This window comes from Dermacentor albipictus, chromosome 10 (assembly GCF_038994185.2).
Source record: "Dermacentor albipictus isolate Rhodes 1998 colony chromosome 10, USDA_Dalb.pri_finalv2, whole genome shotgun sequence".
Classification (NCBI taxonomy): domain Eukaryota; kingdom Metazoa; phylum Arthropoda; class Arachnida; order Ixodida; family Ixodidae; genus Dermacentor; species Dermacentor albipictus.
In genome coordinates this window covers 11,110,744-11,126,433 of record NC_091830.1, presented here as the reverse complement: position 1 = coordinate 11,126,433, position 15,690 = coordinate 11,110,744, and the positions used below count along the sequence as shown (strand labels likewise).

Below are 15,690 nucleotides of genomic sequence, written 5' to 3'. Positions count from 1 at the left end.
GTCACTCATATTAACACTTGACTTGGAGAGCTATTAAGGCAACATCAGTTATTTGCTTAATCTGTTGCTTGAATAGACTAATTAATGTTTACAGAAATAATGAAACATGCGAACAGAATGTCGGCATGTTCTTGCTTTTTTTTTCGCTCCATAGTAAAAGAGATGTAATTCCGTTTCGATCCCCAGTTGAAAAAGACAACATGAATTCCTATCGCAACTACGGAAATTTCTGTTGTACGAGAGAAGTTCCTGACCTTTCTGTAGTTGCGACAGAGATTTCTGACGTTACGACAGAAATTCTGATGTCGCAACAGAAACATTCTGTCGCGAAGACCAAGAGTTCTGCAACAGAAACGTTCTGTCGCGACAACAAGAGTTCTGAAGTCGTGACAACAGCTTTCTATCGTGACAGCGATATTCTGACGTTAGGACAGAAATTCTGACGTTAGCGAAGGGCAAGACGCCCGGACCGGATGGCTTAATTTAATCAGTGTTTTCGTTTCCTCTTATCGCCATTATTACTTCAGGTATACTGATGCCTTGGAAGTAGGGTACCCAACCGCCACAATGTACGAAGGGCACACGTCCTTATATCCAAAAGCGATGTTGAGACAATATTGCAAAAAGTGGACGGACATCGGCCTATCGCCTTATGCAATATGTGGATTATAAAATTTTTGCAAAGGTATTAGCTAACCGTTTGATGATCACCGACCACATCACACACACACACGGTGATCATCAAACATGTGTCATGAGAGGCCGGTCCATTCAGACGAACGTTCATGTTGCGAGATCGGTGCTAGAGTGTGTGGCTGAGGGGATTGGACAGGTGACAGTTGCACAGCTAGATCTGGCTAAGGCGTTCGACAGGGTCAATCACTCATTCTTGTTTACTGCACTACAGCATATAAATATTGAATCCCTGCTCCTTAGAGGAGTCAGGATATGTTATGCTAATGGCTCAACGAGGCTGATAGTGAATGGCTATCTCTCCGATCCGATTAGGCTTGAATTATCAGTACGACAAGGATGCCCTTTGTCACAGCTTCTGTTCTACTTGTATTTAGAGCCACTTTGTATGAGCATTCTTAAAGGACAAGATTTCCAAGGGTTTAAATCACCGACTAATGAGGTTAGGGTTATTGTGTATGCAGAGGACGTGTCCTTTTTTTGTTACCGATAAAACGAGTGTAAAAACTGCTCTTGCAATTACAGAACAATTTTGTGCGGCTTCTGGTGCAAGCGTTAACATTGAAAAAAGTTGAGATTTTCGGTTTGGATTATGGGCCACAATGCCATCACATGACGCAGGCATTCAATGGGAAGAAGATCTGCGTTATTTAGGTCTGCCTCTCTCACAGTATAGAAATAGCAACGCTCATTGGTCGGGAGAAGTTGGCAAAATTCAACGTAAAGTGAATTCATGGCGAGGGCGGAATTTGTCAATGTTCTTTCGTGCTGAAGTGTGCAACGTGTTCTTAGCTTCCCGTCTTATGTATGTGCTGCAAGTACTGCACTGCTCACGACTTCGCCTTCATGTACTGCATCGTATATCTGCAACATTTATTTGGAGTTCGAGTTGTGAATCGACGCGGCGCAACAATCTGTTCCTTCCCCTTGAACGTGGTGGTCTAAGATTAGTCCACCTCTTCGTCAGGCAAATTGTTTCTCGCCTGTTTTTCTTTCGAGACAGTGACCATCCGTTCTTGCGTGAAATGTTGTAACTCCGTTTAGTTCATTATGTTCCTAATATAGTAGTGTCATCAAATGCCAAAGATGTCTCACAGGCTCCTTGGGGCTTTCTTAAGGTTGTTGTTGACACATTACTTTTCTTGAAAGTTGAAAGTCTTGAAAGTTTTCTTGAAACACTCCCTGTTAAAACTTGGTTGAATTCGAGGGGTTGCTCTGTGCCGTGGTCAACAAACTGTCGGCTCTGTCCACGTGCCGAAACCATAGATCACTGCTTCATAGACTGTAGGGACGCTGTATATTTTTGGGACATTCTTCAACGGACGCTTAAAAAGGACGTTGACATGACTCCATATACAATTAGGTTTCTACCGTTTAAGGTTACGGGTGGTCCTCCCTATGACATGTTCATAGTACTTGGTTTACATAGCCTATGGAGAAGTAGACTGTGTGACCGCCATGCCGAAAGCCTGCGATCTACAAAGTCCTTCTTTCGCGAAAGGGCTGCTTATGTAAGAAGTGTCTACGCTGCGCAGGAACCTCCGCCAGACTGGATGCACTTGTTGGATGCACGTGTGTGTTTGCCTGAGTTTTAATTGTGTAGTTGTGTCCACTTTGTAATACACCTTCAGTTTTCTTTTCCATGTAATACAGAAAAAAAAATTCGGCGTGATGCAGTGGTAAGATGCTGGATTCGGGGTCCTCAGGTCCCGAGTTCGAATCCCCGGCGGGGAAGTCCTTTTTTTTACTTCTGATTTTTTATTTTTTGTACTAACAAATTTACATAGCCTTAAAGAAGTATCTGTCAATTTTTAAATAAATATTGATCAAGAACTACAGAACTTTCGACTACAGGATGTCACACTACAGGACGTCACACTACAGACAACAGAACGACAGAAACAACGTCCCAAAGTACGACAGACTGAAATTTTCTGCTGTGTTTTTCAGGTCGTGCAGTCGCGCGCGCGGAGAACGAAACTATGTCATTTTCTACCGTGTTACAGCACCGCGATCATGGTCTTTTTTATGCTGTTAATCAGGTGTTCTCGTGCAGTGCGCGCAAAATGGTCCTATGCGCGAAACGACACAAACGTAACAGCTCGCGCATGAGCCCATCACGGGAAGTGCGCCACCCAGCAAAATGCATTTACCAACACATTTCTTTCTGCGGCAGGTGTTAGAATCTTATTGAATATTATTAGTTATTCACGCCTAGCTTACGTCATGCATACAGAAAAATTACTGTCGAACTCATCTCACGATGACTATCGACCGCAATGTGAATAACAATAAAACAAGTTAGCGACAGATTACGTTCCTCAAGTCTCGCTTATTTAACATGCTTAGTGGTAATTATCAGACTTCTTTTGCTTCGCCTATATGCCACATAGACCTATATCGTTCCACTCTGCTACGGAACGCGCCTGTCAAGGTCGACCACGAGTATGCAAGCATGACGACGACTGTACGACGGCGATGCAATGACGATGGAGTGACGTAGCAGGCATGATGGCGATCGACTGACAAAGGCGTATAACGACGACCACATGCCGACAATGAAAGGTCGTTCTTCGAACTATGATGACGGTATACGACGAAACATGAAGACGACGACAGCAATATGACGACAAACCAGATGAAGGAGAGATGATGACGACGATGGCATCACCAACAAGGCGGAACGGCGACGATGTGACAACAAATACGTGATAGCGTGTGTGTGACGACGTCGCAATGAGGACGCCGGCATGATCCCGATTGAACGACGACAGCATGGATGCGATCGAATAAGGAACAAGGGAGAATGTCAATGAATCAACGAAGGTGGTACGATGACGACAAAACGACAACAGTGATATGACGACATTGAAGTGATGACAATGCTCCAAGGACAACGTGGTGACGATGGCATGAGGACAAAGGTTTGACGACAACCGCATGACAAGAGCCGGATGTCGAAATTACAATGATGACGATTAAACGACGGCGGCAGCATCCTAGCGAAGACAGGATGACGAGGACGCAGTGACGGATGGTTGCACGACTACGGTAGGACAATGGAATGACTACGAGCGTACGACGGCGATGGTGCGGTGAAGACGGCATGGCGAGGGTCGTATGACGAAGTTAGAGTGACAACGATGGCACGACCACGACGGCATTGCGACGATGGTATGACAATGGAGGCATGATAGCGGCTGTCTGACCTGTCACGGCACGACAAAGGGCAGTCTAATTACGATTCAATGACGACAGTATGATCAGAGTACAATGACGAAGAAAGATTGACGTCGATGGAACGAGGCACGTGGTATGACAACTACTTCATGACAACAAGAGCATTACGTTACTCAGGTGGTGACAATGATACAATACAAGATAGACCGCTGAGTGTCACGTTCACTTAGATTTCAACTTTTCAGCGCATGCGCAAATCCGAAAGCCTTGCACGCGGAAGCTACGCGGATTATAGTATATGTGGTATGAAAAGCAACCCGTCACCTTGGCTAAGGGTCAATGACATTAAACTACTAAGCACGAGGTCGCGGGTGCAACTTCCAACCATGGCAGCCGCACTTAAATCGGGGCAAAATGCCATAAAAGCTCATGTATTTAGATTTAAGTGTGTGTTAAATAACCCCAGGCAGTGAAAGTTATAGCGATGTCCCCAACTACGGAGTGCCTCATAATGAGATCATGGTTTTAGTAGGTAAAACCCCAGATTTAGTGAAACCCCAGATTTAGTAAAACCCCAGCGGGATGCGATACAATTTAACGTCTGTGGCCAACAGAGGGTGCAGTGATCACACAAGGGATGCTCGATAAGGACGATCACTAATCTTGTATTTGAGAAAATGTGACCGTGCAAGATTCAATTATTTCCATTCACGGTGGTAAGGGCTTGCAAGCTACGATGAGTGCGCTTGCTTGCCCTTACGACAGTGACACTCACGGAACAATCTTTACGAGATATGTACTCTGCGCATGCGCAACCACTGTCCAGCTGACAACGGGGAGTCCACCAGACGGCGACTCCGCTCGCTCTCCCGCGGCAACTGCCGACGAGACGGAACAAAAGTTCCTCGGCGTTGCCAGCAAACCATAGTGCCTGTACGCCGGCGGAACGTCACAGCCGCCAAACGACGCCATCAAGGTAGCCAAGTGCTTCCACCACCTCTAGAATCTCAGATGACAACCAAGGACGTGGAGGCTCTCTGCGTTCGTCTCGGCCAGCTGTCAGCGGACGAACTGCACTCTCTCGATGACGTCAAAGCGCCCTGGCTTTCTCGGCTCAAAGGCAAAACAGTGGTAAATGCCGTCAACAGGATTCAGTGCTCTCTCGATGCCGTCAACTATTGGGAGCATCGGCTCGCTTACGTCGCCTGGCTGTATTGCTGGCTCATGCGGCGGGACAGGCTTAGCCCTTGGCTTCTGTACCGCTTTGACGTCCCTGCCGCTACAGTTGACTGTTCCGAGCTTCTGGGACACTTGGTTTCTTCGATGATGGAGCCTATCTCCAACACGACGGCCATGCAGGCTAGTGAAGGAGGTGCCTTGCACGCCTGTCTTCTGACCATGGAGCCAGGATTTGAGCCGCACGACCACAAGTTACTGTGCTTGTGCCTCTGGCCCGGATTGCCCTTCGTGGCCGCCCATTCGACGGGACTGAGGATCCAGCGCCGGCTGATGATCACGCTCGGCCGTGCGCTGCGCGAAATTCCAGTCGAAGTGGTGGGTGGTGTTTACAGAGACCTGAGTTCCGTGTTTGGTGCGGCCATGCGTTATTGCAGCGACCCGCTCGAGCATCGGATGACCGACAGAACTGGTAAGCCGTCACGTAGGAGACACTACGTCTACGTAGCTGTGGTATTTTGTTCTGTAGAGTGCACAAGTGGTCTGCCCCGTCATGACAAATGCACTGAGCAGGTGCCACCTCTTGCAAACATCAACGTGCGCCATCTTGCAGATCTATGTGGCCAGTGCGCGTTATCTCTAACCAAGAAGCCACCGCCAGACGTCCACCGCGTCCATCGGAGCTAATCGGAGCCGCCTGCTGGTGCACTCTAGACAGAATTGAGCGGGACTGTACTTGGTCCCCGTATAAGGGAGTTGTATAAAGCCAACAATCTGCCCAGCAGTCATGTCACAATTGTGAGGGACTACGGGTGAGAACGATGTTGAAAGTTTGAGTTACCGCCGCAGCTTTCATTCCGAACCATGACCGCCGCATTTCAAAGAATACGGATTTCGAAAACAAGAAACGCACCTCGAAGCATCGATTTCTTCGAGACCCTTCACTCAGGTGCTTTACAGCTTGAGTGTCGATTTACTACTTTAAGAAGAAACAGTCACTGAGTCAAGCAAACAATCAACCATTGCCTGTGCTTTTAAAAGCAGGATTTTGAATGTCGCCTGTAAGGGGCAAGGAACATGACGAGAAGGTAGAACTTCGCGGGCTTCCTCGAAGTGCGCATTTAAAGAGTGGGCATGACTATGCCTTCATTGCCTCCACCTTCTTGACCACGTGTGCTAGAACGCGATGCCACCTGTGGTCGTCATTGTGTAGAAGTGCTACAGAACCTACATGGCTATGGCCGCACGTGGACGTCTAGCATTCGGCTCGTATAGCTTTTGAACTGAAATGGGCATGCTCGAATGTTTTGCGCTCAGTCATATTATTCGGCAAATATTGGTCGAACAAAACTGATAGACGTGGCATTAAGAGACGGGAAGACGGCGAATTGAACTGGAAGTTTAAACAGAAAATTCACGGTCCCCGTGGGCGGCAATCGCAAGGTGACAGGAGCCAATATCGAAGGCCATGCTTCTTTGTCGGCTGCGTGCAGCGGAAGGAATTGCAGCAGCCGAAAATACTTCAGAAACGTCAGGTTCGGTATTATCACGCAGCCGAAAGAAATGAGACAAGAGAAATTGCCCAGAAATAGAAAAATAGTGAGCCTGCTATTTGCCCCATCAAAAAAAAAAGATCCTCGTTTTTCACTTGATATAGTACGCAATCCTCCACAAGCTAGCTCTTGACTAGACAGGTGTGAAGTTTGAAAACAGATAGTTCACTACGGGGTTCTCCCAACCAATACTGCACCGTGAAAATGAAATTCCGGCAAGCTCATAGCAAAGTTCAAACTATCAGCGTGCGTATTTCCCCCTTAGAAACAAGCACATTTATTGAAAACTGCACAGTACTGTACATCAAAATTCAGCACCGCTCTCAATTATATGCGGCATGCCCAGCCAAGAAGTACTGATCCGGTATTATTGAGGAACCCATAGTTCGTGGGTTAACTCTGGGTGCAGATGAGCATAGTTCGATAGAACCGTTGCGCACGTGTACGGTGAGCCAATTCCTCTAAACAAGTTATTGTGCCCGATTTGAACGTTTTTCGTCGCTGCGCAATCGTCACCCTCCGAAACCTTCCCTCGTTTGCGAGGTTGGTCGGTGAACTGCAGAATCGCCAATTTCGACGCGTCGCAAACAATTTTATCGAGCTTAAGGAAAAACAAAAAAATCATCCTAGACACGCACATTACCCTTCTCAGCTTTTTTTAAATCGAGAGATAATGGTGATATGCTCGTGAAAAAAAAACGAAGTATGGATTTCTATTCTTATTCTCGCGCTCAAGTTTCGACAGTCTCAAGAAAATTGCCAGGCGGCGCGCGAAAATATGTATTTGTGCGTTTACGGTCCTCTCTTCTCTGTCTCCTCCCTTCCCCTAAATTGCACAGTAAAGTTCTACGCAAGCATTCACTTTGAGTGAATGGTTATGTTCAAGTCTTGTTCTATTTCTTTTTTTGTATGGAGAATTATAAAGTATGATGTTAGGTGGGAGGAAGCCGTTTGGGCACGCCGCCACAACATACCGAGGTGCGTTTCATGTCGGTCTCGTTTCATGTACTAGAAGACGAAATTCCTAGTTTAAGATAGGCTCCTTGCGGTTCCAAAACTTAATGGATTTTAAAAATGTTTGCTCTTGTCGCTTCAGAATATCTACCTGTTTTCCATTGATGCAGAACGCCAAACCACCACCGAAGAAGAGCGGCAACAGGGGCGATAATTGTCCCGGGAAATGACACCGACGGTCAAGTTGAAGGCCGCCACCTTCTAGGTGAGGATGACAGCCTACACTCGCGGACAACTTTTTGTGGCTATGAAGCGAAAGCTACGGGGGCTGAGCTTCTGCACATGTGTTACAAAGAGAGAGAGAGTAAACGTTTATTGTAATAGAGGTTGTTTGGTTATGGTGGGTGGAGCCCCTCCTCCTGGGCCCCACCGGTTACAGCGCCTCGCCGGGCCTGGTCAAGGGTCGCCAGTGGGCTTCCCAATTCCACTTCCGCGAGTCGCGCCTCCCACGACCAGTTATGTAGAGTGTTGTCTACCAGCGGCGAGGTGGCAGCCGCCGGACGTAACGTGTACTGGAATGTTATGTGTTCCAAATGTCGGTGTTCCTTCGCACCACGGGCATTTGTTGCTGTATTTGTCTGGGTACATTTTGTGTAGCTTGTATAAATGTGGAATAGTGTTTGTTTGCAGGCGGCGCCAGTACCGTGCTTGCCTCCTGTCTAGGTCTGGGTGAGGAAGGGCTTTGGTTCGCCTACTTAGCCGTTGTAATTCGAGGATTTCTCTTGGCGCACTGGGTGTCGAGGTTTTCTCTCGGGTGGTGTGGCCCGCGGCTCGGCCTGTCATGCCTCGAGCCAAGCGGTCCGCCCGTTCATTCCACGCTATCTCTGAGTGCTCCGGGCACCAGGTCACGCAATGATCCATGGCGAGTTCCGTTCCTAGGATGCAGAAGACACAGCCCGGTAAGGCCCCCCCAAGGAAGAGGCGGCAGGCGTCCTGCGAATCTGTCAGCACGTATGCCGATTGGCCCTTAGCTTCCGCGGCGCGTAGGGCCAGGGCTATGGCCACAGTTTCGGTCGTTGCAACCGATTTTGTGTGTATAGATGCTGCTACGGTTGTTCGTCCTTGGCTAGTCACGACTGCTGCAAATGTATTGAGGGTGCCTGTATCCTCGTGATACGAACTCGCGTCTGTAAAGTAAGTATCCGGATCGCAGTAAGATGGCTGCCCGCGCGCGTCTCCGTGCCGCATGATGGACTGGGTGCATATGACGGGGGAGTGGGGCCACGTGGATCCGCTCTCAGATTTCAGATGGCAGTAGTATTGCTTCGTCGCCGCAATATTGTGGTGTCAGTGGATAGTGAAGTCTTTGTAAAACCGAGCGTCCCTGAGGTGTCGTGATTAGCCGTTCACGCTGCGCCATTAGAGTGGCCGCTGCATATTCCTCGAAAGTGTTCATCATTCCTAATTCGTTCAGTCGGATCGTGCTTGTGCTTTCAGGCAGGCCGAGTGCTGCTTTACAGGCGATTCTTATGAGCTTATCCGCATGTTCGATGTCGTTACACCGCATGGTTTGGAAAGGCAGAGCGTACGTTAGACGACTAATGACGAAGGCATTTACTAGCTGCATGGTGTCTGCTTCGGTCATGCCTTCTCGGCTGGGTGCCACTGTGCCAATAAGCCCGGTTACGCTCCGAACAGTGCGTCTGAGATTGGAGAACGCTATGCTAACTCTGCCCATTTCTTGAATGCACATTCCCAGTACGCGCAGGTGGGATGCCCTCTTGATGGGCTCTCCCTCCAAGGTGAGCTGCAGATCAGGAGGCCTGGTCGCTAGTGTATGTCTAGGTCTAATATGAATATACTCCGATTTTGCTGGTGCGCACCTCACGCCTGCTGGCCTCATATAGCTTTCAATGGTGTTGATGGCCTGTTGAAGCGTTTTCTGTCGGTTTCCATGGGACCCTTTACAGGCCCAGAGTGTAATGTCTTCTGCATATATGGCGCAGCCAAGGTCCCTGTTCTTCTGTAAGTCCAGGGCCGTTCTACGTAAGCCGATGTTAAAAAGTGGTAACAATATGGATCCTTGAGGAGTGCCCTTATCTGGTAGGCGATACAGGGCAGAACGTGCTAAACCCAGTCCTATGTTCGCGGAGCGGCTGCTCAGGAAGTCTTGAACGTAATGAAATACTCTTTCTCCACACCCGACATCTCGTAGTCCGTCTAGTATTGTAGTTTGTGAGATGTTATCAAATGTCTTATGGACGTCGAGTGCTAGCAGGATTCTGTCCTGCACATGTGTTAGCGCGCGAAGTAGTCCACCAGCGTTTGACAGTGCTTTTGGTTGCTCGGAAGAGACGCTGAACCGACGCAACTCCCACGTGTGACGGTTTCGCGTTTCCCTATACGCGGAAGGGAAAAGCTGCAAAATAAGCAAGATTTTACATTCAGTGATGCATTTAGACTTTTTTGACTGTTGCTAATAAGGTGTTCCCAATTTAAAATAACGTGGATGAAATCGCGGCACTTTTTCAGAAGCGCTCTCACTTGTGCGCCCTTTGCCTCCGTAGCTTTCGCTTCATAGCCACAGAAAGTGGTCCACGAGAATACATGTATCTGGTGCCCGTGTACTTCGATCCTGTATGTGCTATTGCAAGAAAATCGACTAAATGTTCTTGGATTCTGTGCTCGCATGGGCCACTTATTTTTTTTTTTATAACGAAGCTGTATATGGCTAGCCGATTCGTCCGCCTGTCTGTCGGTCGCTTGTACGCCGGAAACTTCTCCAGCGCCACCCCATGCGCACGCGCGAAATAAAAAGACAGAAAAAAGGCGCGCGATTAGCCAACACCACCTACATAATAGAAGGCCTGTTCACTCCGGTCCATGACGTCACACTCCCTGGCCCGAAGTTTCCGTTGACATAACTAGCGTGATGAAAGCGGTGACGTAAAAATCGCTCAATGGCGGTCGGGCCAGGTAACATGACGTCATTTATAGGAGTGAAAAAGGCCTTGTGATATCTGATGGTGTTGGATTATCTGGGCCAGTATTGACGCCGTTGCTTTCCGTCGTAGCCGAGCGCGCGCCCAGCAGTTTCTCTCCGGCTTCGAAATGGCTAGACCACGCGTCATACGTACTCTTTAGGCGCAGGCAGCTTTCGATCAGCAATGCCACCGGCAGACCCGGAAACGAGCTCGTCTACGCCGTGCCGATGCTGCTGCCCGTGCACAAGAGCAGGCATGTGCAGCCGAGTGCAAGCAGCGACTGCGTACCGGGGATCGGGCAGCCTGCCACGCCGTCATTTAATGAACAGTTGGAATAATATCAGTGATAAACACCGCGGTCACATGTTTCAGAGTCGCTGGTCAACCATCTGTACAGACTGCTTCGGCAGTAATTTTTTTTCAGGCACCAAATGCAGGGAAGGGGACATGCGTATTCTGATATTTTCGCGCCTTGGGAAAGCTTGTAGTTTTCCTTGGTATTCGAAGCAGTGACACCGTAGTTGGCACCATATTATGCACAGTGAGCCTTGAGCAGCTCCGCCCGGTGTCCGCTGGAGTGAATACTTGTACGTAGGTGCCAGAAATTTAATTCGGAGAAGAAAAATTACAATGTCGTCGAGTCGAGCCTGAATCGTCATCGTATGTGGATGCCGCGCCGCGTGGTGGTGAAGCGGAGAGGCAGGGTTTTTTCTGCCTCCTTTTTACGACTACGGCTTTCGCTTCACAAAGTTATGTTCATTTAAATTATTTGCGCTTTGAGCTGCATTGTGAAAAAACCTCAGATCATGACCTCAACTGGTAAGGCCACGGTGTTCTGCCTGATTTTTCTTCACCGCTTTCGCACTGGCAGACGCAGTATATTGTCATGAAGTTTCACACCTTTTCGAACGGTACGCGTCAGTTTTGAATGAATCCTAGCAGATGAACGCTCATGTCCCACTGCTGCCTGCGTGAAGCTGTCCAACGTAAAGGAAATTCATCCTGTAGCTCAATCCAAGCATTATCGAAAAATTTTGAATCTTCTTTGTTCCGTCATTTTCGCCACAAAATGTTGATTGTTGATGTTCAAGGTATATTGACAGCGCCGGTGATATAGCGGGTTCCAGACCTCTACGAAATGTACAAAGAAAGCATCTACGGCTGACCTACTCGCTGCCGCTGAGTGGTTGCATGAAGCCAGGGATCTGTTGCTGGGAAGGTGGTAGCGGGTTGGAATAGTGATCGCAGCAAGAACAATTTGTTTTCGGGCTGCGTTCATAAGGTGAAATCATGCCGTACACTGATGTTCTTTTAAAGCCTGTGTTGGGGGGTTCAAATTAATTGCGAACTAGACTTCACGTCGAGCCCTCTTGCAGCTTTGGTCTTTTGCGTGTCTGAGCATTCATAATTTCGCAGACGAAAAAAAGAACTATAGAACAAAAAGCGGTTAGAACGTATTGTCTCAAACATTTCAGACAGGTAGTCGTAAAATATGTGCAAACCAAAATCGCTGAGTAGTTTATATTCGTTGGGGTTGTTGCGAACAATAACCTAAAAGTGAACGCTAAAAGCTACGCGCTTCATTCTCATAGTCAGGGCACGCGAAGTTGACTCAATCGCGATAAAATATAAGACAAGAACTGTTTGATGACACTGACTGAAAGAAAGGCCGGATATACGGAGATTTTGTTCCGTCATTGTTGCTGAACAGTTGCTGATCTGCGCTTCGTGCGTGTGTGTAATGCTTTAGTTCTTTGCGTCTTTGTGTGACGTACTGTTTCGCATAGAAGTGTTCCATCATGAGTGTATCACTTGTAGGCGCCGCATGCATGTGTTGAATGTGCATGGGGGTGCATGAAAAGACATCGCGGCATCACTGAGTCATGTTTTAGTCGACGTTTCATATTAATAACGTCGAGTGAGCTTTCAAGTACGCAAATATAGCAATTATGAAATCCTGTTTTCAAGGAAACCGGACAAAGCAGCCCTTTAATTGCTCTGCAGTCAAAATGGAACTCGATGCAGTTTTTATTGCAGTTTCCTTGCAAGGATGAATTTTATTTTTTATTTATTTATTCATACTGAGCAGGAGTGGGAACAATATACATTATACATCATACATTAAATACACGCACAGACACAAAAAATGAATGATTAAAAAGAAGCGCTTTACATGTTGGCGCGGTGGTTACCAATTGGTAGCTGTATAATCTTTTAGTGATAGTGAACGAACGTTACCGGGTAGAGAGTTTCAAATCTCTGCCTGACATAGAGAAAAACTGTATTTTAATGTGTTGGTACGATCAAAAATAGGAGTTACGTTCAAGACGTGGGAGCTACGGTTACAACTTGCGTTAGTAAATGTGACATATTTACAGTAGAAAAACCAGAGGTGAAGTTATTAATTGCCTATAAAAAATTTAAGGCTTCAATGCGATAACGTTCAATGTTCAAAGATTGTTGAGCCTGTGATGGTAAGAAACTGTGGCTGTAACTTTGGCAAATGAAGCGCATAGATTTTCGTTGAACGTCTTGAGCGAGCTCATTTCACCTTGTTTTGAAGGGGAGCCAAACGACAGACGAATATTCTACAACAGGGCGAGTTAACGGTATATATAATAGCTTTTAATTATTGCGGGGGGTCTTAGCTAAAGTGTGGCGTAAATAACCTAATATTTTGAAGGCGTTCCCGTTTACATATGAGATGTGTTTAGACCAAGAAACATGTTCGATTAGAATGACACCTAAGTATTTATATTGAGATACTCTTTTAATTTGGATGCCATGCAGAGAATATTGGCTTTCGAAGCGGAACAATACTGTGATGATCGTTCCTTGTCCAAAATCAAATTTAGTTTTCTGAGTGTCTAGTTCAATTACAGTGGGTAATGGCCCTTACAGTTCTGGCGCCTAGAATATATATTGCTACTGTAAGTTACCTTTATGTGTCGTTTTATACTGGTCGTTTCCTTTCCTCCAGGGGGTGCATCTTCACGCACGCAACCACCAGCGACAGCATTGAAGGCTTCTCTTGAGTACCACGTTTCTCATCGATGTCACCACGAAAATATCTTATGTCCAGAAGGGCGGCTAGCGGCTCATCCTGAATGCATTTTATACATTTCATGAATGCCCCACAGAGATAGCTGCACAGTCTACGCAATAAATAATTTGAAGGAGCAATTTGCATTCGCGCCCGCATGAACATTTAGGACACTGTGGCGCACGGCGCGGTCAGGGTGCTTGCTCACTAAACGCTCTACCAAGAAGCACACAAGTCGTATTCTTGCCATTTGTTGGGCGTGTTGGTAAATTGACATCATATTTAGCGCCAGCAGACAAGGACGGAAGGGAGACGACAACACAATGCGCTAACTTCAACAACTTGATTTTCAGGTGTGATTTTCAAGTGTGTACTTCCTGAAAATCAAGTTGTTGAAGTTAGCGCATTGTGTTGTCGTCTCCCTTCCGTCCTTGTCTGCTGGCGCTAAAAGTCGTATTCGACACGACTCTCCTGGCATGAATTTGCACATCGAAACCTACACGACATGCTGAGGTACTATGCCTGCTTTTAGGGTTAGGATGTGACCATGCTGCTCGCTCTTCACTATAGGATGACCTGCAAAAGCTCCCTGCCATATCCAAATGCGAAATAAAACGGCATGCTGTCACGGAGGAAGTGTAATGACAGGTGGATGTGCTTGAATCAACACTCCTCAAAACTTGCAGTCTCAAACAAAATCATTTCAACGGACCCTTTGCCTTCACCATATATGAAAATTCAGATTGCGCGCAAGCTTTATCAACGCAACGCCAACTTAATTGTCAGAGACAGACATCGTAAGCAGGAGTGCAGGAAAGCTATGTTCTAGATACCGGATGCAACTACGCCATGTAGGCTCGTGTACCTTAATAATTTATCAAGAATTTGGAGTCAGGGACAACCAAAGACGCTTATTCAGTGATAAAGGGTAAAAGGTGACAAGCTTTGGCGTCATTGGAATGAGAAAAATTATGTGGGTGTCCAAACAGCGATCTTTCATTTTGTTATTTTTTCAAACGTCGGAGTCAACGGACTGAAGTATTTGAATGATTTCGTTTGCTACCTAATGTCATCTGTTCTTTTAGTTTTACTCACTCATTCATCATGCTCACATTCTTGTATGTTTTTAGTACTTGTTAAACCTCCATACAACCTGCGCTCCTCTAGTTTTATGCTTTCGTCTTCCACTATTCCTTTATGTAACGTGCGCAATATGTGTTTGCGTTGTTCTCGGCACCCATAAATTCCTCCCATACTGTCATAAGGAAACATCGCTTCTGGTGCAACTGTATAGCTGACGCGTTTTTTTCCCATGACCTCACTTGGCTGATTCGCCACACTGTGTCCTTTTTGCAATAAATAAAGGTATAACCAGTTAGTTCGCCACATGGGATCTTTATTAATACAGGGTCACGCGCCTGTCTTGTTTGCTTCACTGTCCGGTCTTCTTTGCTTGTATGGTCTGTATGACTACGTACGAGAGGTTTTTAATTTACCATAACTATGCGAATCGGTCTGTGACGGTGTTGTGCCTATCATCGAGGCGACGGGGGCTTCCACTTCTCCGTGACAAATCAAGAATTCGAAGAGGGGGGACTTCAAGAAGCACCCAGCCATCTCCGCGACGAATCAAGAATTCGACGCGAGTGACGTTGGCACCTGCCGAACTGGTTCCTGCCGACGAGGCGTGGGTCTAAAGGGAGAACTGGCCCATTGTTAGGAGATACACTTCCAGCCGGTCTGATGCGCTCTTGCAGCTACATGTACGCTACCATCGACTATCTGTAAATAATGCATAAAGTTTTTCGTTTCTTCGTCTGCGGAAAGAGTTCGTTTTTTCATGCTCCACCCCGAAGTCACAACAGCGGTGACGTGCAAGCGTTTGCTCGAGGGAGCTGCCTGGTCATGTTAATGCATTTTAATGATCGTCATTAGAGCGCTAGTCTTTATCGGGGAACGTACGAAAGGCCAGACGATGGTTCGTCATTCACTTGCTTGTAGTTGTGTGCAATTGGTTCTTTGAATTTTAAAGCAGGTGTTTAATTTCGGTTTCTGTTGATCACAAACTGATCACATAGAACGTGTAGCTCCAAAACGCGCAAATGAG

At 46.9% G+C, this 15,690-nt stretch overlaps 1 protein-coding gene across 1 annotated transcript; it reads left to right on the top strand.

Moving 5' to 3' along the window:
* Positions 1 to 4,709: 4,709 nt before the first annotated feature.
* On the top strand, positions 4,710 to 14,961 carry LOC135917877 (uncharacterized). Its single transcript, XM_065451490.2, has 3 exons — positions 4,710 to 5,521; positions 7,727 to 7,821; positions 13,521 to 14,961. Exons 1-2 carry the CDS (start codon positions 4,885 to 4,887, stop codon positions 7,768 to 7,770), a joined length of 681 nt encoding a protein of 226 aa, XP_065307562.2. The 5' UTR covers positions 4,710 to 4,884; the 3' UTR covers positions 7,771 to 7,821; positions 13,521 to 14,961.
* Positions 14,962 to 15,690: the final 729 nt, after the last annotated feature.